This window comes from Myotis lucifugus, unplaced genomic scaffold (assembly GCF_000147115.1).
Source record: "Myotis lucifugus unplaced genomic scaffold, Myoluc2.0 scaffold_29, whole genome shotgun sequence".
Taxonomy (NCBI): domain Eukaryota; kingdom Metazoa; phylum Chordata; class Mammalia; order Chiroptera; family Vespertilionidae; genus Myotis; species Myotis lucifugus.
Genome location: NW_005871077.1, coordinates 7,271,459 through 7,298,188, shown reverse-complemented (window position 1 = coordinate 7,298,188; position 26,730 = coordinate 7,271,459). Strand labels below are relative to the sequence as shown.

The 26,730-nt window shown below is 39.7% G+C and overlaps 1 protein-coding gene and 1 pseudogene across 25 annotated transcripts in view; one reads left to right on the top strand and one right to left on the bottom strand.

The window, feature by feature from the left end:
- PARD3 (par-3 family cell polarity regulator) overlaps positions 1 to 26,730 on the top strand; it is a 724,129-nt gene that overhangs the window by 194,170 nt on the left and 503,229 nt on the right. For 23 of the 25 annotated variants that reach the window (XR_002828697.1, XM_023752233.1, XM_023752234.1 and 20 more), the window contains exon 3: positions 26,261 to 26,441. Coding sequence is in view for 22 of the 25 variants with exons in the window: in XM_023752233.1 (XP_023608001.1) it covers positions 26,261 to 26,441 (181 nt within the window). In the remaining 3 variants the exon portion in view is untranslated. Of the gene's footprint in view, positions 1 to 938; positions 1,081 to 26,260; positions 26,442 to 26,730 lie in introns of those variants that run through there. The other 2 variants (XM_023752240.1, XM_023752241.1) reach the window with 1 other exon arrangement.
- LOC111825522 lies at positions 2,644 to 2,778 on the bottom strand (annotated as a pseudogene).

The following is a 26,730-nucleotide window of genomic DNA, read 5'->3' as shown; positions in this document are numbered from 1 at the left end:
TTTCCTGTTTGAGGATAGTAGGAAAATAATTTTAAAAGTAAAAATGGATTCTAGTTTACTAGTGTGTAAATTTAATGCGTTTTAGGAGATATACATGTTTTTGCTACTGAAAAAGCAAAAGTGTACAATGGAGGCAAGTAGTGGCCAGCCTTCCACACTGTGCAGAAGACCCGTGTAAGCAACAACAACTCACTCACGCCATCACATATCGTTCTGACTTTATATTGTGGGTTGTAGGCTATTTTGTCAGGATTCAAAACAAAAGAAAATTCTCACCTGTATACAGAGAATACAGGAGCTGTAGATAAAAGAATGTTTTGTTTCTTTTTGACTTAATGGGGTTCATCATAAAATCTTAGCTTCCAGATGACCTGGATTGTCTAGCGCCCTAGGTCAAAGGCAATCATCAGAGTTCTGCTGCTATACAAACCCATAGTATATATCCCAACAAGGCTCCTAATTCAGAGGGTTTCTCATGTGGAAATAGCACTACTACAAGCAATTTCCACAGTATTGGATTTTCAAAGATGTCACAGTTAATGTATTAAAGAAAAATACATTGGATTGAACTTTCTATTATTATTGGACGATGCCAACAAAAACATTAAAAAACTGTAACTATTGAGTTGTGAGTTGTCTGATGGTTGCAGTGTAGTTTTCCTGCTCCTGCCCATCCTCCATAGAGGTGCTCGGGTAGTTTGATTAGTTGGACATAGCAGAAGTAAGAATGAATATGGCTGGATTATTACTCTCTGAGTAATTCAAGGTTGACTTTAAAAAAATATTTTTATTGATTTCAGAGAAGAAAGGAGGAGAGAGAGATAGAAACATCAATGATGACAGAGTATCATTGATTCGCTGCCTCTTACATGCCCTCTACTGAGGATCGAGCCTTCAACTCAGGCGTATTCCTCTGACTGGAATCGAACCCAGGACCCTTCTATCCGCAGGCCAACACTCCATCCACTGAGCCAAACCAACCAGGGCCAAGGTTGACTTTTGAGAATGATGATCAGGAAATTATATTAGGAATGTGATAAAGACCAAAGGAATACTTGTTGGAAGTGACAAACATTCAAGGTATTTACAAAAGTAAAGCCCATCACAGCCTGCCTCTTCTGTGGCTCTTTCTTTAGTTCTTGCCTTACGTATAGGAAACAGTGAGAAGACTGGCACTTCCCATTTAGAAGACTAGTGTTGAGGAACATTCTTCATAAACCACATTCAGACTACTATAGGGTAAAACCAATGTTATTCGAGTAGTGAATTTCATGCTACTTTAAATAGTAGAGAAACTTCTGTAGGAAGTAGAAAAATGAAAAGGAGGTAGAAATAGTTTTGACTTACAGAACCCTGAGTTCCAGTGTTAATAAATGTTATTGCTTTCAAATAAGTTTTTTATATGAAAACTAGAGGCTTGGTGCATGAAATTTATGCATGGGAGGGGGTGTCCCCTCAACCCGGCCTGTACCCTCTCCAATCCAGGACCCCTCGGGGGATGTCCTACTTCCCTTGCAATCCGGGACTGCTGGCTCCTAACCGCTCACATGCCTACCTTCCTGATTGCCCCTATTCCCTCTGCCTTCCTGCCTGATTGCCCCTAACCACCTCTGCCTTGCCCCACACCCAGGACTCAGGATTCCCTCCTCCGGCCAGTCTCACACCCAGGACCCGGGCTTCCCTCCCTCTGGCTGGCCGCAGGCACCCAGGACCTGGGCCGGCTTCGCCTGGGCTGGCCGCAGCCACAGGGGACCATGGGCAGGCAGCTTCGCTTGGGCTGCAGGTGCCCGGGACTGCAGGGCGGGTGGCTTGTCCCTCTCTCAGGCCGCAGCCCCAGCTGGTGCCTGGAACCATGGGGTGGGTGGCTTGTCCCTCTCCTGGGCTGCAGCCCCAGATACTGGCTCCCAGACCGCGGGGCGGGCACCTTGTCCCTCTACTGGGCCGCAGCCCCAGCTGCTGGCGCCCGGGACAGTGGGGCGTGTTGCTTGTTCCTCCCCAGCCGCAGGCGCAGGCGCAGCTGCTGGCACCCAGGACCGCGGTGCGGCCAGCTTCTCCCTCTCCCGGGCCACAGCCAGGCTGGTCTCCATTCCTCTCTCGAGAGCTCATTTGTGCCTGACTGGTCCCATTTCCTCTCTCAGGAACTCATTTGTGCCTGGCTAGTCCCCATTCCTCTCTCTCCAGTGTTGAGTGTCTGAGCCATTACAGCATGAGGGCGTGATGTCCATTTGCATATTAGCTCTTTATTATATAGGATAATTATTTTATTTATTTATTTATTTGCTTGCTTTTAAGAGAAAACCATAATTAGCAATCAGCATTTGATCATGTTCATTTCTCTCTCTCTCTTTTTTTAGTTGTAATTACAGTTTGGTCTTGGGAGAATGTCAGTGTAGCTTCCACTTAATCTGCTTCCATATTGGAATCTTTCCCACTGTTCTATTTTCAAATGGCTGTGTGAAAATAAAGAAATGAAGCAGAGCAAGTAATCTTGTTTGTACATTTTCCTCTTATAAATTACTATATATTGCTAATGTTCATTAAATTGATCTGTTATTGGAACTGGCTGGCAATAGGATCTTCCCTCTAACTTTTTGACCAACTGTTCAGTAATGTCATCTGTTCCATAAATTTGCATGAGGATTTGAAAGTTTCATTAGCCGTTGTAAATGAGGAAAAATTCTGTTCTTATTATCAAACATTGAATAACTAAATTTCATTAAATTACCTTGTTTGAGTAAGGTACTATACTTGATCTTAGCCAAAAGGCTGAGAAGTGATTTCTTGTTTCAGTAAGGTAAAATTTTTAAAAGTATTTTCTGCTTTTGTGTGTTTGAAAACTAGATTGCAGACTAGTAATATCTTGACTTTTCTGATTTTATTATTTGTGTTCTGACAGAAATGACTGTGTTTTATCTGGCTGTCAGGGGTCTTTCTGGGATGGTCTTAAATTCTAATATGCTCATTCATTGTGTTGAGCCCAAAGAATACAGAGTTGGGCAAAAATAGGTTTACAATTGTGAGTAACATGAAACAGCTTATTCTCATATTATTATTTATTAATTATTGTATTATTTTACATACAAAAACCTGTAAACTTTTGCCCACCCCTGTACATTAAATATCTAAAACAATGTAAAATAGGAGGAGAGCCAGCTTAGTTAATTCCAGTGAAAATGAAAGCTATATATTTATTTCCAATGGAAACTGAAACTTGTTGATAAGATGTGTATTGGTAATTGCTATGGTCTGCAAACTACTTGCTTTTCTTCCTTTTTACAAAATGTATTCATGTAGTTTATTCAGTTTTTGCAATAGTGAGTTCATTTAAATGTGTCACATTTTAACACTTAACATAAAATGATAAATTCAAAATTTAAAATCAGTTTTCATCATTATTTTAATATTAATATATTCTGAAAATTTGCTATTTTCTAAAAGTATAGAACATGCTATTTATTTCTAATTTTATTTTATTACAAATGCAATTTTCTGTATTACAAACATGCATGTAGTGTAAGGAATAAAAAACCAAAGGAGTGCAAAACAGAAAATATATCCCCTATAAATTTTGCATGATTTTTGAAAGTTTCATTAGCCGTTGTAGATGAGAAAAATTTCTTGTTCTTTAACAGCATTAAATATTTGATACAATATTTTCATATTTTGGTTTATATTGTTTGATTTTCTTTCATGCCTATGGTTATATATGTCCTATATAATAAAACCCTAATATGCAAATAGTCTGGACGTCGGAATGACCGGTCGCTATGATGCGCACTGACTACCAAGGAGCACATTCTCAATGTAGGAACTGACCCCTGGTGGTCAGTGCGCTCCCACAGGGGGAGTGCTGCTCAGTCAGAAGCCAGGCTCACAGCTGGTGAGCGCAGAAGCGGCAACGCTAAGGGCCCCTCATTGGACATCCCCCTTGGCTCCTGGACTGTGAGAGGGCGCAGGCAGGGTTGAGGGGATACACCCCTCCCCCTGCCAGGGCATGAATGTTGTGCACCAGGCCTCTAGTGTGTGTGTGTGTGTGTGTGTGTGTGTGTGTGTGTGTGTGTGTATTATTAATTGTCACCTGAGGATTTTTCTCATTGATTTTGAGAGAGAGACAAATATCGATGTGAGAGAGTCACATTGATTGGTTGCCTCTTGTATGTACCCTGACTGGGGCCTGGGTTTGAACCTGCAATCCAGGTATGTGCATTTGACCAGGAATTGTGGGCCGATGTTCTAACCACCTTGCAACACTGGCTGGGGCTGGTTATATATTTTAATACCTGTATAAATTTTAGATCTTATGGATGTATAGTGGTTAATGTAAAGTATTTAAAAGTCTTAATAGAATTATTACAAATATTTTTTCTTTCAATGTTTATGTTGATAGGTTCTTCCTGACATCTTGTCCATATGTTTATCTTTGCTGCCAAGTGCTTTGGGCATCAGTGGTGTTTGACCCTTATGTCTCTCATTTCCATGAGGAAATGCCACTTTGAGAAGATGCCACCTTAAAATCTTGATTCATAGAGTTAAGTTCTGTCTCTTCTACCTAGACTCTTCAGATTGGGGAAGCTGGAATTTTGGTTAGAGATGAGCCTGTTGTGGAAACTTTGCTTTGATTCAGGAACAGGTGATCAGTTGCAAAGAAGTTGAGGTGGCCCTAACTAGTTTGGCTTAATGGATAGAGCATTGGCCTGTGGAATGAAGGGGTTCCGGATTCGATTCCAATCAAGGGCACATGCCCTAGGAGGGGGCGTGCAGGAGGCAGCTGATCAATGATTCTCTCTCATTATTGATGTTTCTATCTCTCTCTCCCTCTCCCTTCCTCTCTGAAATCAACTTAAAAAAAAATTATAAATAAATAAATAAATAAATGGCTTAACCTGGTGGTGTGGCTCAGTAGTTGAGAATTGACCAATGAACCAGGAGGTATCTGATTCAATTCCCGATCAGGGCCCATGCCTTGGTTGCGGGCTCAATCCCCCATGGGGGGCGTGCAGGAGGCAGTTGATCGATGATTCTCTCTCATCATTGTTGTTTCTATCTCTCTTTCCCTCTTCCTTCATCCCTGAAGTCAATAAAAATATATTTTTAAAAAAGAAGAAGTTTAGATGGGCTACGTAAGTTATTCTTCAGTGAAGCAATTAAATTAAAATTTGAAGAGCTGAAAGAGGAACCAAGTACCAACTAATATTAACACCTTGCCTATTTCTTGAGGAAGGGATTAGCATTAGGGTTTTGAAGCACATGTAATAGAGACTGAAATTACTTCCTAAATTACATTGTAGGGTTTTGAAGCACATGTAATAGAGACTGAAATTACTTCCTAAATTACATTTAGGAAATACTCATTTCCTAAAATCATATGTAACTTATTGAGTAGATGAACTCAGTATTATGACAGCAGAAAGGGAGAGAAACACCTCTTGGCTGGGACATGTAATAAATGCTGCCGTGTATTTGAGAATAATAGTTCCTATGTCATAAAATTATTATGATTAAATGAGATAAAATCTTTTTTTTTTGAGGATCTATAGCTTATTTCTTTTCTTTTTAAATTAAATCTTTATTGTTCAGATTATTACAGTTGTTCCTCTTTTTTCCCCCCATAGCTCCCCTCCGCCCGGTTCCCACCCCACCCTCTGCCCTTACCCCCCTCCCCACTGTCCTCATCCATAGGTGTACGATTTTTGTCCAGTCTCTTCCCGCACCCCCCACACCCCTTTGCCCATGAGAATTGTCAGTCCACTCCCTTTCTATGCCCCTGATTCTATTATATTCACCAGTTTATTCTGTTCATCAGATTTTTTATTCACTTGATTTTTAGATTCACTTGTTGATAGTCTGAGTGGTTTCCAGCTTCTAGGTCATTAAGACCGTTCCAGCATTTTCTGTGATTTCAGAGATAAAACTGTTGATGAGGAGTGTGGTCCCCACAGCATTCATGGTCTGAGTTGGTCTGCGCTTTTATCTGTAAATACTCCTTGGCTTGACAGATAGTTCCCTGTTGTCAGTCTTCTGGTACTATTCTTACTGTCTGTTACACTGTTGTTTCTCTCACCTTTTCTTTTAAACCTTTGGTCATTCATCCTATTATATTTTAAATTCATTATGCCCTGTTTAAGGTATTGACTATGTTGACTTGAGGGGAGCAAGGTGATGTGCTGAGATCACTGTGCCCTTGCAGAGGGACCAGAAGGGTCACTGCAAAGGCCAACCAAGAACGATGGAATCCAGAATTTAGGATTCTACTGTGATGGTTGGTTTTCTGGCACAGACACTGTCTAAAAGATAGTGAGATGTTTTCAGGACCTTCTACAAAGAAATGTGATAATGAATGAGAAACAATGGTTCTGTAGTTTATTTCCTTATAATGTCTTTATATAGTTTTGGAAAACTAAATTTACATATACACGAAGAGCTTAGTCTTTATTCCCCTTGGGTCCTTGACATGTTTTTGGTATTTGAGACATATTGGTATTGAGAAGAAGTTCTCTACCACTCCATTACACTTTCCATGGTTTATAGGAATGATTATTAACACAGCCCTGGCTTTTTTCCAGAGTCACTATAGAGTTGGAGACATAACACTCAATGATTTAAATACTTCTAGTTTATATTTATATATATGAAAAGGGGAGTGAAAACTTCACATATTTTAATGTTATTTTGCTATACTGAAGTCCTAATCACTGGCTCTGATTTGTAGAACATAGGTATTAAATACAGATGAAAGGTGTGATAGACACTAACATGAATTAGTGATGAGGAACTTGGGATGGATTATCTTTGAAACATTTTTTTCTCTTCCGTTGTAGGCTTTGAAAGGAACTTTATTTTCTGGGTGTAAGCAAAGGGTTGAGGTTAGTGAAAGATGCCCCGAAGTTTTGTAGGATATTAACTTGCCTACACTTTCCAAAGGGATTGCAAAATAATTATGATAATTGATATTAATCCACCATGTATTTATTGGGGTACCTTTTGGCCAGTAGCATGGCAGGACACAAAGATTAATGAAATAGACCCTTCCCTAAGAAAATCAAGAACTTTTTATTGAATCCGCATTTGTTAAGACAAGCATATTGGGAAGATGAATTTATCTGCTTGTTGTTACTTGAACAAATATTTGAGTGTCTAAAATTAAGTTTATTTATATTCTTTTAATATCTCCCCCCTATTATTGAAATTATTTTAGCACTGATGTGAAATAACTGTAGGTCCCATTTGTTGAAATCTGTATTGATATAACTTTCCTCAATAAAATTCTGACAAGCCTCCTGTGTTATTTAAATGCTACTGTAACTGAAACCACAGGTTTGGCTGCCTGCTGCAACGAAAGCCATTCTCCTGAGGCAGTTGCTGGTGCAAAAGGAATGAGGTTTATCCAGGTGCCACAAGACCTGGGAGAATGGTGGGCTTCCATCTCACAGACTGTCTCCCCTTCCTGCTCAAGTCCATGGTTCTTATAGAAATAGAGGGAGGAGGGCTTTTTTTCTATCCAGTTATCTTTCTAGCTTCTGGTACATTGAGTTCCTGTCCATTCATTTTTCTAGCTTTCCCGCACTCAGGTCTTATCCATTCCTTCCAGCTTTTGGTGTGCAGGGGCCCTATCCATTCATCTTTCTAGCTTTTGGCAGCTTGGTGTAAGGAATTCCCCCGGTGCCATCTTGGCCATTTAGGGAGACTCCCTGTTGCTCTGATTGTGTGTCTAAGGCAGCCTTGGGCAAACGACGGCCCGCGGGCCTGATCCGGCCCGTTTGAAATGAATAAAACTAAAAAAAAAAAAAAAAGACCGTACCCTTTTATGTAATGATGTTTACTTTGAATTTATATTAGTTCACACAAACACTCCATCCATGCTTTTGTTCCGGCCCTCCGGTCCAGTTTAAGAACCCATTGTGGCCCTGGAGTCAAAAAGTTTGCCCACCCCTGGTCTAAGGTAACACCACTGATCATTGCTCCAAGATACCTTCCCTTTTCCAAAGAAAGAGAAACCTGCAGTCTCAGCTCTCGCTAGGTTTTGCTCCTGATGTCCATATTTGATCCGGATTTAGACTGGAGAGCTTTTCTAAACTCATAGCTGCAAGAACCACCAACTAGTCACTGCCACTCAGTTACATTTCTTTAGCCTTGAACTCCCCTTCATTCCCAGTTGTCTACTGGGAATTATATATATTGGATATCTGGTAGTTTTATCTGAAACTGAACATTGCTTTTTGTCCCAAAGTTCGTCTTGTGCTTGCCTTCTGCCCAATTACCCACACCACAAACCTAGACATCTCAGATTCATCCCGTCTTTCACGCTGCCACTCACCCACCATGTACTAAACTCTTTTAACTAAGTCTCTGTATGCATTTTAACAATTATACATTTTAATTGTCTTTTCACTCAACTGGCTTTCCATTAATTTACCAGAGGTCCTCAAACTTTTTAAACAGGGGGCCAGTTCACTGTCCCTCAGACATTCCACACATGCGCACTGCGGGCCCGGGACAAGTCGGCTGCTAAGCAGGACAGGCAGCGGCGGCAAAAACACCTGGCGGGCCGGATAAATGTTTCGGCAGGCCGCACGTGGCCCGCGGCCGTAGTTTGCGGACCCCTGATTTAGACCCTCATGACTTCTTCATTATTACACAAATCAACTAGGAGTGTTTACCTTCTTGTCCTTTATTCTGGAAACCTTCTGCAGAAAAAAATGCAAGTTAAACTTGTGTGCATTTAAAAAAATATTTTATTGACTTTTTACAGAGGAAGGGAGAAGGGATAGAGAGTTAGAAACATTCAAGGGTCCTCATAGACTGTTAAAGAAACTGCTTAGGTTTACACAACTGGTGAGTCACTTCTCTGAGCGTGGACTCATCTTGGGGAACCAATTCAAGATTAGCAACCCTGTGGTGGAATGTACTGCAGGTGACAAGATACATGTGACTCTACCTCCACTGTTCCAGGTCATCTATGGAGTCGTTTTTCTGTGAGATAATAAATGACAGGAAAGCACAGGCTTTGGCTTTCCTCAGGTATATTTCCCTAAAAATTAAGTTTCCAAATTTTTTGTGCTTGGCTTAATCCATTAGATGGCACTTGATTTCAAAAGATTTGCATTAAATTTCACTGTTAAAGCAATTTGTGAATTGGGGGAAATGTTTAACTTGTAAGTTACTTCTTTTACTTGTGAAATACAAGGGATAAATGATTGGCACACAATTAGTATTTATTCTGTGTTGTTTTTTTTTTGAAAAGACATTGCTAAAGAGGTTATACAGTTGAAGAGTTGTTATAATGAATTTAATCATTTGTTTTTTGAATATCCCTGCCAGCTGATTAAAATTAGCCTAATTTAATCAGTATTGTATTCCATACTGAAGGTAATTTAGGCTTCGGCATCACAGCCACCCCTGAGGTCTGTGCCCCGGCCGAATGAGCCCCCCTTGCCGACTCTCGAGGCCTTGTGGACACAGTTCTCTTTTTCTTCTCTGCCTCTGGGATATTGAAAAGCTCACTTTTCCTTTTTGCATGCAGATTAAACCGAAAGGCATTTTGTAATATAACATTAGCGCTATATTTTACAAAACAAAGTTATCGAACTTTGATCTTTTGCTAATATTGGCTTGTGGTTGTCAGAATGAATAGTGACTTTATGTTATCTATCATTGTAAACTGAGCTTTCATTTGGAATGGAGTGAAGAGAAGTAGTGGGTTTGATGCGTCTTCATTGGAAAAGAAATTACTGTTAAGCAGCAACTCTCAGTTTCTATCCTGCTTTTCTTAGGCCACTTTTTTTTCTTTCTGCTCCTCTTACTCCCCAAAGACTTAACAGAACCATTTTAATTTGTTTCTTCTTTTAAAGCAGTTAAACTCTCTTTTTTTCTGAATATGCTTTTAGATGGAATTTAAGGTACCAGTGGGGTCTGGTTCACATTGTGAAGTCAGTAGTTAAAGGCATTAGTAACTTCCAAGTGAGTCCCCTATACAAATGGCAAGTTGTCTTGGAAACAGCTTCAGTCTTTGCGTTGAAAATATTGTCTTGTCTTTAAATGCCACAGATGATGATTTGCTTACCTCTGTTCCATCATCTTTAGGCCTAGCATTGAGCTGAGATGTTTTCTGCTTAACTACTTTCTAGTACTGATTGATTGACTGGAGCCATAGCCAGAGTTTCTTTTCTTGAGCTTTAAATTTTAAACATAATTTGCAAAATTTAGAAGTACAAAAGTGATTCTTCAATTGTCTATTTTAGGATGGGAAGTTTTCCACCACTGATTGCCAAAAAAAAAGTATCATAGTTCACTAGATTTGACAGGCAAGAAATTTTGTGTGCTGAGTTATTTGTCACATGTTCAATAATGGAATTAGAGAGATGGTTTGATTTGGGACATATGTGAGTGACTACGTGCTGATGCAAACTCCAGCACAGAGCTCTATGATTCAGGCTGGTAGGAGAATGATTGCTACTTGAGGCTTACCTTCCTCTCATGTAAAACTCTACTACCTTCCTCTCATTTAAACATTTGTATCTTGCTGGTTGCAGGGTGGGAGGTGGAATTGAGGATAGCATGGGCATATGGAGACAAAGTTTTTAGATCAGTATAACAGGTCCTAGCTTAATTTGCCTGTCTGGCTGGCGAGGTACTCGAGGTACTCAAAGGGGCCTACCTAACCCAGGGGTTCAACTCTACCTTGGATTCACCAGATGGAAGCAAAATCCAGACACATGATAAAAGGGCATGAGATTTTAACATACAAGACTCAGTGATCCTGCTTGGTGGTAATTAGGTGCTGTATTTATGGGCTGAGCAATCACGTTGGCAGTTTCTCATCCCTAGGTCTGTGGGTCAAGGTCTGGGGAGAGTTGAGGATGGTGACATGGACTTGGGAGTGAAGGGGGCTATGGCATGTTTTTGTTAGACAAAGATGAGGAGTATCACTTCACACATACTTGCTCACCAAAGCTCAAGTAACATCATGATTGGCACTGTGGGTTTTGGTAGTGTACTTTTAATTACAGTTTAGAGTAAGGTATTGAAAGGGTGTGTGTGTGTGTGTGTGTGTGTGTGCGCGCGCGCTGTTGGCTTGTCTTATTATGCCTTATTTCCTACATGATGGTGGACTTTTGATTAATAAAATATTTTTTTTAATTTAGATCCCTAATCCCCAGACTGTGACATTCATTGAAGGAGTTACTCTTGAGGGAGTCTATTTACTATTCATCAGTGCAGCTTATTTTTGAGTATTAATCCTGAACAGCTATTTCTGAATTAATTTGTAGTACATATTGATTGTCAAGCTAAATTATCTATAGGTTAAAACACCTTGTTGTTGAAGCCCATTTTCACATCCTATTCGCTTTTAGATAGATGTATGTTTGAAGGCTGGCAGAGTCGCAAGGTGGGAGCACCAACTGTCTCTAACATCTCAAGCCCTGAAGCTAGACATTGAGCAGATTTGAGGTCCAGTTACTTGGTAGAGTACAGGGAAGGATTCCTTTCTTGTTGCTATTCTTAGCTTAGCCAGTAGAAAAGTGACTAACCTTTAGTATGCTTGTGGCATTTTAGAGTTCCGTTCTAAGCTTTGGGTCTTTATTATTTATTTTTTTGCAATGGACAGAATATACTTAATTCTTAAAATGCTGATGAAGCACAGAGTTTAGTCTTGCATATGTAGCATTTAAAGTTTTTCAGTGGCAAGCTTGAGATTCTCCTGTAGTGAGTGAGGTTTTATTGGTATAGCTTGTATTACTACTATTACAAAACATCATTGGTTTAAATATATTCTTTTACTGCTGTTTTGCTTATTCATTCAGTAAAACAGTAGCTGTATTTAAATGAGTTTTTAATGAACCATTAGAGCAAGTAAGGCTCAGAAAGTGACTAAGGATTTAGTATTATCTCTATGTCATTAAAATAACTTCAGTCATCATAAAGCTTAAAATTGATTTTAAAGATTTTTTCATGTCAACATAGTAATTCGTTATTACATCATTACCTTTGCTTATGAGGTTCATATCGCTTTTTTCTCGCCTTGTCTCTTCTTTGTCTCTCTGAGTGAAAGCTGTGTGTGTTCAGTATAAAATCACAGTAAATGCCACTGTCTCCAATTTAGAGTCAACCTGTCTATATGTGATTAGGCAATTTTAGAATTATTTTGTCTCACTGTAAAATCTTGCTTTTTATTAACACTTCAGCAGTGGTATAATGCAGTTTTAGCCTCACAGATGGGGACAGATGGAACACTGGTGCTTGTTGATGGTGAAGGGAGAAAGAGTGATTTACCTTAGATTTAGCAAGTGGGTCAGCTAGCTATGAGTACAGGATTTATATATTTTCATTGTGATTCTCATTTGACATACTCAAGGCTGTTAGTTGATCATAACTCTTAGATTGGGAATCTAATCAGTCTGAAGGCTGAATGGTAATAGAGTGTTTTACCCTGAGAGATGGCATAATTAAATCCCAGCTCTGAAATGTAAGCATCTGTGCTGGGGTCTTAGGTGAATATATTTCACAGTGGTTTCCACATGGAGCTTAATACCTTCATTTGGGATCTGTGACCCAGTAGTTACCTTCTTAAAGGACGCTACTAGCTCTTGTGAGACAGGTGGCTTTGACTAGCAACAGGTAGAAACTTATGATGGTGATGATCTCCTAGCAAGCTTGTTGAGTTAGCGCTGTTTTACCCTCTGTTATGTGTGATGTTGTTTGAAATGGCACTGGTAAATATTTCTTGCATTTTCAGTAGATGACACAGTATGCTCATCTACATAACTATGTGAGTGTCTGTTAGTTTTCCTCTTACCTTTGTGTCACAAGTTATCTAGTGTGCTTTATGGGAGACAGATGAAAATGAATTTTCTTTTATAAGAGGGATGGCTAAAGGGGAATTTAGGAACCTAAATAGTTGACCTACTTCATCAGATATTTGAAAGAATATCCCTGAGTGAAAGGGCAGAAAAATGTAAAGGTATTGATATGTGTGATCCTAAGTATAGAAATTCAGAGATTGACTTATAGGAAGGAAAAGCCATTTTTGAAATAGTGATAGTTTAGGATATGTTATGGATCAACCTCACATCAATTATAAAATAGATGTTCTTCAACTAGTTGATTTTTACTGTTAATTTTTTTGGAAACATCGCACTGCTGTCCATAACTCTCACATTTGCTGACTTTTCTGTATTTATTCTCTATAGGCAAATCTGCCCATGGAGTCTTCCTGCCATTGCTCAAAGATCTATGTTACTTCATTCCATCATTATTTTGGGGTTCAAAAGTACTGTATTTGTAAGAATATTGACAATATGGCAAACAGAGAGCTCCCTGCCATAACCATAGTTAAGTGCTCTTTCTCTTTTGTGTTTCTTGCTGATTTTTGTTTTGATATTGTAAACCAAATGATTGAGTGGAGTCTGTCTTACTCATTGTTCCTTAAGGTGAAGAGAGTATCTTAAAGGTATCTTTAGTTTTTTCTGTTTTGTTTTGTTTTTAGTATTTCTCCACATGCTTTGGACCTTCTCTAGGGCCAAAAATATGAAGCCTTTCTAAAGAGTTATGTCTTTATTTCAAAGTCAGAGAATTCCATATGTTATCTTACTATGCAAAAGACATTCATGTTACCCATAATAATAATCTTTCTCTGGGTATGTTTAGCCTGTACATGAATAAATCAGACAGAAAGAAAGATTGCTCAAGGGTGGTGTCAGCAAAGTGGCTTCTGAGGTGTGTGAATCTGAGTCTAGAGGTCTTGAGATCTCACTTAGACAGTTAACTTGACTTAATTCACCTGCCATTTTCCTGTATAAAGAAAGAATCTATAAGATCTTTTGATTCTTTTAAAAAGCTCTTCTTGGATCCAGAAACATGGAAGCATGGAACAGAGTGAGGAATCGAGGGAGGATGGGTGGGTAGGTGGGAGGTAATCAACCAAGGACCTTGTATCCATATATGCTTGGCCCATGGACACAAACAATGGGACATTGAGGGCCTGGGGTGGGGGGTAGGGGCAGGCTGGAGGGGGTCAAGGGGGGAAAAAGGGAGACATATGTAATACTTTCAACACTAAATAATTTTTTTTTTAAAAGAGGTAGAGCAAGATTACATGAATTTTCTTTTGGAATCTATATATATAGAAGCCTAAGTGACCATTAGGACAGGTCGACCAAAAGACTGGTCGGCAGTTGCTATGACGACGCACTGACCACCAGGGGGCAGACACTCAATGCAGGAGCTGCCCCCTGGTGGTCAGTGTGCTCTCACAGCCAACCTCCCGCAGCTGGCCAACCTCCCATGGTCCCTGCCCCCGGCCAGCCGGCCCCAATAGACCCTGATCTCCTGCCAGGCCGAGGGACCCCACCCATGCACGAATTTGTGCACTGGGCCTCTAGTATTTTATAAGAGCCACAGCCCATAAATATTTATGAATGCTAGAACACCATTGACTGCCTTTTCTAGGGAAAAAAACAAATGATTAAAAGAGTATTTGGTTGTTCATTTTGTAATTTCTTGATAGCTTTATCTCCATAACAGAAACTAGAGAATATTGAAAATTCTTAGTAGATGAAAAGCTGAATAATTTAAATTCAGTTTTATTTTGAATGCAGTATTAATTTTATAATCTCTTTTAGCAAGCGCTCATGGTTATGAAGGCATTTGCAATGTTATTTGAATGTGTCCTTTACTAGTAGCTACTATAGATAATTTGTGGTCCTTATACTTCTTTAGAAAAATTTGGAGGGTCTATAGAGGTATTGAATAATTCTGAGTTACAGACAGCAAAGTGCAAAGATACTTCACTTTTTCAGTGGAAAAACAGAAATGTATTTAATCTCCATGCTTTTGCATTTCTCTAAACTATAGAGAAATTTAAATTTGTGCTCCCATAGAATCAAAATGATGAAATACTTAAAAATAAAAATAAATAGATAAATAAAAAGCTCTTCTGTTATCTCCAGCATGGAATTGTTTGTATTTGTTTGAGTTACCCTCAAATGTGTTCAGAAAGTTTTAGGTGGTGGTATCAAATTCGTAAGTTGGGTTATTGCCTTTGGTAAATCAAGAATGAACAGAATCCTGTTCAAAGACTTGTATATGGTCACAGTCTACAGTTTTGTAAGTGGGCTGTGCTGTAGATATGTTAGATGTTCAGGAGCAAGAACATTGGGGAGAAGATATATTTGATTTCTAATCTCAGATTCATTTTGTACTTATTTATAATTCAGCTTTGGTCAAATTAATCTGAGTCTCAGTTTTCTGTACATTTGTATATAATAAAGAGGTAATATGCAAATTGACCCTCACGCTGTAATGCTGTTACAAGATGACAGTGCACACAGCGGGGTCAGGGCAGCAGGGACTGGGTCAGGGGCCGCTCTGCACGGCTTCTGCTGGGGTTCCTGTGGCCCCGGGGGGCCCAGCACCCACTTTGTGTGACTTCTGCCGGGGTTTTTATGGCCCTGTGTGCGTGCTGTGGAGGCAGGGCCCAGCGGCCACTGCATACGGCCTGGAGGCGGGACATCAGGGCGGCACTCCCAGGACTTGGGGCTGTCCCATGGTGCTCTGGCCACATGGGGTGGGACTCTTGGACTCGGGGCGGTCCCATGGCGCAGGGGCGGGGGGGCGGGGCCCCGGGTTTCGAGCAATTTCGCGCGATGGGTCACTAGTTAAATATAAAAGCTGCTCTGATCTGTGAGCAGTTGGGAGGTTGTAGTGTCTTCAAAAGAACTTCATTTTGTGGTTATTGTGATGTTGGATTTTTCTAGCAAGGCCTCCTTTCCTTTTCCTGTTTCTCCTCCCTCTTATTATTGGTGTGTAGAAAAGCTTTGCATCAATCTTTAGTTACTATTGAAACTGATCTCAAACTTACAAAAGTATTTATTTGTCAACCACCCCAATATAACTTAATACTAGCTAATATTATATGTGTACTTGTTATGTTCTGAAAGGTGATATAGCTTACAAAGCTAGGACGGTAGGCATTGACACTATATTAGTTTTCTGTTGCTGCTGTAACAAATTAGAGGCTTAAAACATCACAAATGCATTACCTTACAGTTCTGTAGGATAGAAGTCTGGCCTGGGTCTCACCAGGATAAAATCAAGTGTGAGCAGAGCTGTGTTACTTTCTGGAGGTCCTGGGTGAGAACCATTGCATTTTCTTCTAGAAAGGCCCCTATGTTTTTGGCCCATGGTTCCTTTCCTCATTTTCAAAGTCAGCAATGTAGTAACTCCCTAGCCATTGTCACACGTCTCTGACTCCACTGGAAAAGGTTCTCTACTTTTCCACTCATGTGATTACATGGGCTCAGTGTATAATCCAGGATAATCTCCTCCTTTTAAGGTTCTTTTTTAATTGAATATATTACAGTGACATTGGTTAATAAAATCATATAAGTTTAGGTACTAGATGTACCAGTTAATAATGCAGATTTTGTAAATAATGAAAACCCAATAATTTCAAGAGAAACATCTAAAGCAGGGGTCCTCAAACTACGGCCCGCGGGCCACATGCAAATACAAATATTGTATTTGTTACCGTTTTGTTTTTTTACTTCAAAATAAGATATGTGCAGTGTGCATAGGAATTTGTTCATAGTTTTTTTTTAAACTATAGTCCGGCCCTCCAGTGCTCTGAGGGACAGTGAACTGGCCCCCTGTTTAAAAAGTTTGAGGACCCCTGATCTAAAGTGCTTTATTCAAAGTAATGTCCATCGGTAGCTACACATTTCCCCCATATTTCAGGTAATTTCTGGATACCGTCCCAATAGAACTTTTCTTGTTTTGAGGCAAGCCATTCAGAAACCCAATTTTCCACTTCTTCGTATGTTTTGAAGTGCTGCTCAGAAAGTGCATGTGCCATCGATCGAAATAAGTGGTAATCTGAAGGAGCAAGGTCTGGTGAAGATGGCGGGTGGGTTAATACTTCCCAGGAAAGATCTTTTAACGTGTCTTTAACTGGTTTTGAAGTGTGTGATGGTGTGTCATCATGAAGCAAAATTACTTTGCCATGTCTTCTGGCCCATTCTGGTTGTTTCACGATCAAAGCGTGGTTCAAATTATTGTTGTCGGTAGCAATCAGTATTATCGGTTTCACCTGGTTTTAGAAGCTCATAATACACCACACCTTCCTGATCCCACCAAATGCAGAGCATTGTCTTCTTTCAGAAGCGAATTGGCCTTGCAGTAGATGTTGATGGTTGACCTGGATCAACGCATGATTCTCTGAGTTTGGGATTCTCAAAATAAATCCACTTTTCATCGCCAATCACAATTGGATGCAAAAAACGACTTTCTTTTGTGCCGTTGAAGCAACAGTTTACTGATGACTGTTCGGTTTACCATTTGTCTTTTGTTCAGTTGATATAGTACCTATTTTCATTCCTTTAAAATCTTTCTCATTGCTTGTAAACGATTGGAAATTGATTGCTGAGCAACGTTTAATCTTTCTGCAAGTTGTTTTTGAGTTTGACATGCATCTTCATCCAATGTTTATAATGGTTGGTCTTCAAACTTTTTCGGTTGACCTGGATGTTCTTTGTCTTTCACATGAAAGTCATCACTTTTAAAGCGTTTAAACCAGTGTTCACAAGTATCTTGAGATGGAACATGTTCACCATAAGCTTCCTGAAGTACTCAGCAGCACTTTTCTTCAAAATAATGAATTAAAACTTCCCACAAATGCTCTTTTTTTTGGCGCGAAATTCGACATTTTTAAGTGTAAAAATATCTATGATGTTAACACCTTTAGCAAATTTGACATATGAAGTTTTGAAACTTGTTGTCAATACAACAAAGTAGCATACATATCAAATCCCATATATCAACATATGTGTAACTCCATCTATTGAAAAAAATCCGCATTACCAACCAGTACACCTAGTATACAATTCTACAATACATCATCTGCATATCGCACTATGTTTACCACCTCAAAGTCAAGTCTCCTCCCATCACAATTTATCCCCCCTTTACCATCTTGGACCTTCCCCCATGCCCTCTTCCCTCTGGCATTCACTGTACTGTTGTCTATGTCTATGAGTCTTTTTTTTTTTTTTTCTTATCCAGGACAATTTCCCCCTTTTAAGATTTTTAATTTGAATCACATCTTCAAGTCCCTTTTGCCATGAAAGGATAATGCCCACAAATTCTGGGGATCTGGGCATGGACAGTAATGGGCATTATTCTGCCTGCCACCACTATCATGCTCTTTTTTGACATCAGTAAGTTAGGCCTAGAGATGGTAGAGAGACCACTGTATTAACCAAAGCCATCCAAGAGGTAAGATCAGAGCTGTTTTTGAATGTAGGACTCTTTGATTGTGAATTCTATAGTCTTAGCCACTCTGCGACAAGCAGTTGTGGGCCTTCAGCTCGTCATTTTACCCATTAAAAGGGACACCCTTGAACTAAATGGTTTATATGTGTTTGAGTGTGATATTTATAAACAAGTTTTCTGTTGCAAGTTCTGATGTTTCAGAGTTAAAATGACTCATCCTGAGGCAGGTAGGAAATGTGTGGCCCAGTTTGGAGTTTATTTACATGTGGGTGATTAGGGGTGTTACCACAAGGTCAGCCTGTCTTTTCTTGTGGAGACTTGATACGTACAAGGATCAGAAGAGATTAAGTAATAACTATTGAAAGTAAAAGTGAACTTTCAAAAATAATCTTCTTCATAGGCAGCAATGTAGAATCTATCTGTTAAAATATGGATTTGAGTAATGTTTCACAAATAAAAGCAGAGTTTTTTTTATTGCTTTGAAGGGCATGATAGAGATTTTTAATATGTGATATTTTTGTGAAGGTCTCATTTTTTCTTGCTATATTACTATATGTATGCTTGTAGAGTAGATTTTTCTAAAATGATATACTCTTCTCATTTTAACACAATTTCATATCTTCACCTGGCACTTAAATTTTGGTTTAAAAGAATGCTGTAGAATTGTATGTTATTGGCATATTGCAAATCACCAACTGTAATTCTGCCTCTGAAATTCAAACAGCATTTGTTCCTGACACAGTCCAGATTTCATAATACTTATATTTTCTAAAATTCCTGAAGATAATTATTAAAACTAATATATATGTAGAAGTTCTTCCATCATGTGTGGCATTTAAAGACTCATTCATTACAATTTTTATTTTCAGTTTATTCTTGAGAGACTACATCACTGTGAAAAGTAAATAACATCTTAATTTCATTTGCTTCCATTTAAGCACCAAAATATCAAAACTTAGTATCTTCAAAATGCACTAAATGTTTTTTTAAAAATTTAAACTTCACCCAAGGTTAATGTTTATTGATTGTAGAGCAAGTGGGGGCAGGTGGGAGAAGAGGTAGAGAGGTGAGAGAGCACATCGGTTGCCTCCTGTATGCGCTCTGACTGGGTATTGAACCCACAATCTAGGTATGTGCCCTGACAAGGAATCAAACCTGCCACCTTTTGGTGTATGGGACGATGCTTCAATCAACTGAACCACCTAACCAGGGCTCAAAATGCATTTTAGGCCACATACCTTGTGAGAAGTCTGATGACATTAAAATCAAGTATAGACATTCTAAATCCTGATGAAGAGCCTGCAGTGGATATTGTTAAGCTTATCAGGGTTACCAAGGAACCTTGACTTTTATTTTTATATCTCAAATTGAAATTTACTAAAAGGATGAGCAGTCTATTGCAGGGTTGTCAAACATAGTTATGTTCATTTATTTATGTACTATCTGTGGTTGTTTTCATGCTACAATGGCAGAGTAGATTTGTTGTGACAGAGATTGTATGGCTTACACATTTCCAAAAATATTTCCTCTCTGGCTCTTTTCCGAAAAAGTTTACTGACCCTTGATATAGTAGAATGTGTGTGTAACTAATATAGGGAGATGCTTGCCAGTCAGTTGTTAAATACTCAGGCTAATTTTATTACTGTATATGGGAACTTCTGTGTATACATAGAAACACCTTTTCATTTTTTATAACTGCTAATGAGTTCTTTTCCCACTTATGTTGCTTATTATAAGGTTGAATTGCCCAAACTGTTCATCCTACTTTGATTTCTTCCTACCACTTAGATTTCTTACAGATTGTTTAATCAGTTCATTATATATGATACCACAACAGAATTCTGAACTCCTGTGTGTCTACATGTCTTTATGACCTTAGGAAGGCTTTCTTTTTTGTCTTATGAATTTATTGATAACTAGAGGCCCAGTGCACAGAATCGTGCACTGGGGGGGGGGGGGGGCGTCCCTCGGCGTGGCCTGCGGGGATTGGGTTGAAACTGGTATCCAACATCCCATGCAGGGGGAGTGACCGTGGGAGAAGCTTGCGCCTGCACTTGCCAGCCGTGAGCCCAGCGTCTGGTGCCCGTCAGTCAGCTGAGCAGCTCTCCTCCTGTGGGAGCGCACTGACCACCAGGTGGCAGCTCCTGTGTTGAGCATCTGCCCTCTGGCCGTCAGTGCGCATCATAGTGACCAGTAGTTCGGTCATTCGGTCGCTTAGGTTTTTATATATATAGATAGGTTGATACAAATTGCATTTGTTCAAAATGACAAAACTGCCCTAACCGGTTTGGTTCAGTGGATAGAGCGTCGGCCTGTGGACTGAAGGGTCCCAGGTTTGATTCCGGTCAAGGGCATGTACCTTGGTTGCAGGCACATCCCCAGTAGGGAGTGTGTAGGAGGAAGCTGATTGATGTTTCTCTCTCATCAATGTTTCTAACTCTCTATCCCTCTCCTTTCCTCTCTGTAAAAAAATCAATAAAATATATTTAAAAAAAACCTGTCAATGAAATAATGATTGCAATGATAAGTACTTCTCGTATGCTGTAAATTTATCTTGCTGTCATTTATAACTGACTAGAGGCCCATTGCACGAATTGGTACACCAGTGGGGTCCCTCTGCCTAGCCTGCACGATCAGGCCGAAACCAGCTCTCTGACATTCCCCCGAGGGGTCCCGGATTGTGAGAGGGTGCAGGCCAGGGGACCCCACCAGTGCACGAGCGGAGCCGGGGAGAGACGTGACAGGTTGGCCAGCTGGGGAGGGACCACGGGAGGGCTTCAGGGCATGTTCAGCCCTTCTCGCTCAGTCTTGATCAGCCGGACCCCAGCAGCAAGCTAACCTACCAGTCGGAGCGTCTGCTTCCTGGTGGTCAGTGCACATCATAGCGAGTGGTTGAGCACATTACACTTTGATTGGTTGAACGGCCGACCGGTCGACCGGACACTTAGCATATTAGGCTTTTATTATATAGGATTGGAATATTGGCATTGAAAGAGCTTGAATTGGAGGCAGAAAGCATGGTTTGTTTGGGATATAGTCATGGCTTTTTTTAAAAAAATATATATTTTATTAATTTTTTTACAGAGAGGAAGGGAGAGGGATAGAGAGTTAGAAACATCAATGAGAGAGAAACATCGATCAGCTGCCTCCTGCACACCCCCTACTGGGGATGTGCCCGCAACCAAGGTACATGCCCTTGACCAGAATTGAACCTAGGACCCTTCAATCCGCAGGCCAATGCTCTATCCACTGAGCGAAACTGGTTAGGGCGTCATGGCTTTTCTTTACTTGGAATGCTAACCTTTGTTTGCTAGGCATAAGATTGTTGGGTGAATGACCAAAGTGGTATTGTTCTTTCAAACTTTATTAATTTTTTATTCTTGAGGTTTTAAAGAAGTGCTGCCACTGTTTAGTTATAAGAAGAAATTGATTGAATTTTAATTTTTAAGGTACTTTGCATTACTGTATTATGAAATTCAGAAATTTTTAATTATGAAATAATTTTATATTTAAGAAAAGCTGCAAAAATAATAGTGTTTCCATATATCCTTCATCTATGCCTTCATACCACAGAATCATAATACAATTTTTGAAGTAGGAAACTAGTCTACAGCCCTCATTTGGACTTTGCCTCTTTTCCACTAATGTCCTCTTGTTTTTAGTCCTAGATCCACTCAGGGACCTCACATTGCATGCAGTTCATATTTCTCCTCAGTCTCCTCCAGTTCACACAAGTTCATGAGTCTTTTTCTTTCTTTTTTTTTTTTTACTTTCATAACCTTGATAGTTTTAAAGGATATAAGTTATTTTATAGAATGTCTACAAATTTGGATTGGTCTGATGCTTCCTCATAATTAGATCAAAGTTATATATTTTTGGCAGGAATATTACAGATGTCCCCTTACACTTCTCAGTACATTTTATCAGAGGTTATATGATGCTAAGTCTTATTACTACTGATGCTAACTTTGGAAAGTGGTGCCTGTCATATTTCTCCACTGCAAAGAGACGATTTTTCACCTTTTATAGAGAGTTAGGGAGGGGGAGAAAGAGATGGAAACATCAGTGATGAGAGAGAACCATTTATTAGCTGCCTCCTGCACGCCCCACACTGGGGATCGAGCAGCATATGCCCTGACCGGAAATCAAACCGTGACCTTCTGGTTCATAGGTTGATGCTCAACCACTGAGCCACGCTGGCTGGACCTATTTTTTATTTTGAATTAAAATATTTTATAGAGAGATACTTTGAGCTATGCAAACATACTATTTCTCATTATATTCTCACCCATTAATTTTGGCATCCATTGGTAGATTTACCTGCAAAAGCTATTACTGTGGAGGTTGTCTAATGATGATTTTTATTTTCATCATTCCTTCTATATTTATTAATTGGAATGCTACAATAAGGAAAAGCTGTCCATACTCCACCATTTATTTATTTGTTCAATTATTTATTTGTATCATTGTGGACTCACAGGTATGTACTTAGTTTATTTCTGGGTTATAATCTGTTTAGTTGTTTACAAGTTGTCCAGCTTTGGCCATTGGGAGCTTCTTCAGGTTGGCACCCGATTCCCTTTGATGTGCCTCCATCATTTTTGAGTGCATCACAAGATAGTCCAAGCTCATTATATATTCTATCTGCCCCGAGCCCTCGAATTATTTTTCTAAGGAGCCCTAGTTTATTTATTGGAGAATGGTATTAGAAACCAAGATCTGGGTACTTGTGTTCATTGTTACTGGGTGTCATTGATTCTAGGACCTGTCAGTGGATGGAACTAAGAAATATATGTTTGTTTACCACACACGCATTAACATCCATTTATACTCATCTGTCGGTCTACCTACCTACCTACCTGTAAAAACCATGAGTTCATATTAATGCCTCCAGTTCTAATCTAAAGCACAGAGTGCATTTTCTTATTTGTATCTTCTGTTTAGACAGTAAGAATTTGGCTCCCATTAACTTCATTATCCCAAATATTTTTCTTTCTCATTCGTTCCTGGTGTGTGTGTGTGTGTGTGTGTGTGTGTGTGTGTGTTAGCGGTGGTGGTTGTAATAGTAGTGTGAGAATTTATAAACTATACACTTGTGAGAAACAAATTTACTAACCAGAATACAGTATTTCTTGGGCAGTTCTTTTTGTCATTAGTCTCACATTAAACAGAGAAAAAGTTTTTCAAAGTCACTTAGTTTTTATCTTCCCTACTACCTTCAGTTGGTTGCATTTTTCATGGGTAGCACATTTAGGTTTATTTGTGTTCTATTTTAGATTATCCTGCCCTGTGGTTGATTTCAATTATTTATTTGCGTTTTAGTATTTGGATTATTATTATGGTTCTAGGAGTCGCTTACAGAAGTATCACTGCACTAGTATCTCCATTATCAATCACATTCTCTCTCTGCCTCTCTCTTTCAACCCTATTTCTACTAACTCCCTGTAGGCAACAAATTTCTTTTATATCTTTCCTACATTTCTTTTTTTTTAAATTAAATCTTTATTGTTCAGATTTTTTTGTACGATTTTTGTCCAGTCTCTTCCCGCACCCCCTACACCCCTTTGCCCCCGAGAATTGTCAGTCCACTCCCTTTCTATGCCCCTGATTCTATTATATTCGCCAGTTTATTCTGTTCATCAAATTTTTTATTCACTTGATTTTTAGATTCACTTGTTGATAAATGTGTATTTGTTGTTTATAATTTTTATCTTTACCTTTTTCTTCTTCTTCCTCTTCTTAAAGACTACCTTTTAGCATTTCATATAATACTGGTTTGGTGGTGATGAACTCCTTTAGCTTTTTCTTATCTGTGAAGCTCTTTATCTGACCTTCAATTCTGAATGATAGCTTTGCTGGGTAGAGTAATCTTGGTTGTAGGTTCTTGCTATTCGTCACTTTGAATATTTCTTGCCACTCCCTTCTGGCCTGCATAGTTTCTGTTGAGAAATCAGCTGACAGTTGTATGGGTACTCCCTTGTAGGTAACTAACTGTTTTTCTCTTGCTGCTTTTAAGATTCTCTCTTTGTCTTTTGCTCTTGGCATTTTAATTATGATGTGTCTTGGTGTGGTCCTCCTTGGATTCCTTTTGTTTGGGGTTCTCTGCACTTCCTGGACTTGTAACTCTATTTCTTTCAGCAGGTAGTGGAAGTTTTCTGTCATTATTTCTTCAAATATGTTTTCAATATCTTTCTCTCTTCTTCTGGCACCCCCATAATTCGGATGTTGGTCCGCTTGAAGTTGTCCCAGAGGCTCCTTACACTATCTTCATATTTTTGGATTCTTTTTTCTTTTTGCTTTTCCAGTTGGGTGTTTTTTGCTTCTTCGTATTTCAAATCTTTGACTTGATTCTTGCGATCCTCTAATATGCTGTTGGATCTCTGTATAATATTCGTTATTTCAGTCAGTGTATGCTTAATTTATATTTGGTCCTTTTTCATATCCTCGAGGGTCTCACTAGATTTATCGATGGTCCCACTAAATTTATTGGCAGTTTCTAGAAAATTCTTGAAAAACCTTATAACCGTGGTTTTGAACTCTATATCCAGTAGTTTGTTTTGCTCCATTTCTGTCATTTGTGACCTGTTTCTTTGTCTCCGCATTTTGACTGCTCCCCTGTGTTGATAGAGTGGCTTTCTGTGCTAGGTGTCCTATAGGGCCAGTAGCTCAGCCTCTCCAATTACCTGAGGTGGACACTCTTGGTGCACCCTTTTGTGGTCTTTGTGCTCAGTCTTGTTGTAGTTAATCCTTCATTGTTGGTATCACTGTGAGGAATTGACCTCCAGGTCAATTGGTTGTGAGAATCAGCTGTGTCTACAGTGAGAGAACTTCTGTGCTGGAGACACCCTTATGGGGCAAGACTTGCTTCAGTGGGGCTTTGGTGCTCTCTGAATCTGCCCCCTGATTGTGTCCCTTATGGATCTGAGGAGTTGTAATCTGGATGGTCCCACTCTGACCACTGGGTACACTGGCTCTTGGATCTCTAAGGAGGTGCTAATTTAGCCTCTGCCTGAGGCTACCCAGCAGGAGCTGTGGAGAGATCTGCAGATTCCACTTCTTTGTTTGGGATTTGGAGGTGCCCAGATGAGGCCCAGCTGTGAAGCAATGCAAGCTGCTGTGGGGCCTTGGGCCTTCTTTTGGATGTTCTGGGTCTCTCTGACCCAGCTGCAGTTTGTTAGGTAATTTTAGATCTCAAAGGGCCAGTCCATTCATATGCAAAAGCCTCTGCGCACAGCTTGGGTGGGGTTGGGTCTCAGGGAATCAACAGGATGGAGCAAACAGCTATGGCTGATCCTCAGCCCTACCCTAAGAGGCCCGGGATCTCAGTGTCCTGAGGTAATCGCTGCAAGCACCTCTGAGAGAAAGCCGCCCTCCAGTTCCGCCCGATGCCAGACAGTCCAGTTTCTCCCCGTATGCGTCTGGGTCCCCAGAGATTCGCCCGGAACTGGAGTTCAGAGCAGTCGGGAGCTTGTGTCTCCCTCTTGATTGAAAAAGACAACCGCCTTCTCAGTTGCCAGCCCTTTCCTTGTGCCCCTCTTTACCTCTGCACTTTACTTCCGCACCTTCTCTGAGCCTCAGTGTGCTTTTCTCTTTCCTTCTAGTTGTAGAATTTCCACTCAGCCAGCCTTCCTGTGGTTCTGGATGATGTCCGTTTTGTCTTTTAATTGTATTTTTGAAGTGGTTGTACAAGGCAGCAATTTCAGGTGTTTACCTATGTCGCCATCTTGGTTTCTCCCTCTCAATCTCTTTCCTATATTTCTATCCCCCTTAGCATTCTGTGATATTAAAACATTTTTATTGTTTTTTCCCATAGAATTTTGGATATGAAATGTAGAAAGGAAAAAAGTAAAGCATCAAAACTCAGAGAAAGACAACTTCTTGAAGTTTTGCTTCCTAAAACATAACATTGCTGGTTGCATAAATATCAGTACTGTTTCTCTGTCAGAGTAATTGAAATGCCTTTGTGTATAATATCCCCTTTACCTTTTGTTTCTAGCTGGTAGCAGTGTTTGACGAACAGGATCCACATCATGGAGGTGATGGCACCAGTGCTAGCTCCACAGGCACACAGAGTCCAGAGATATTTGGCAGTGAGCTTGGCACCAATAATGTTTCAGCCTTTCAGCCTTATCAAGCAACAAGTGAAATTGAGGTCACACCTTCAGTCCTTCGTGCAAGTAAGCGAAAGTTCATTCTTTAATGCACATTTTATCTTAATTTACAGGGATGCCAACTTTTATTATTCAGCCATGACCCTGTGAATGGGATTTTATTATCTGTTTTTATAAAAATTGATTAAGTTTAGAATCAGGACAAATATATTTTGCAAAAGAGATAGGCAAGGTTCTTTACATTTTATAGATTGGGCTTACTTTACTTGGTACCGGTAGACTTTTAATTGCTCACTAAAAGTCTATATATAAAAGCCTAATATGCTAAGTGTCTGACCCTTTAGTCGACCGCTCG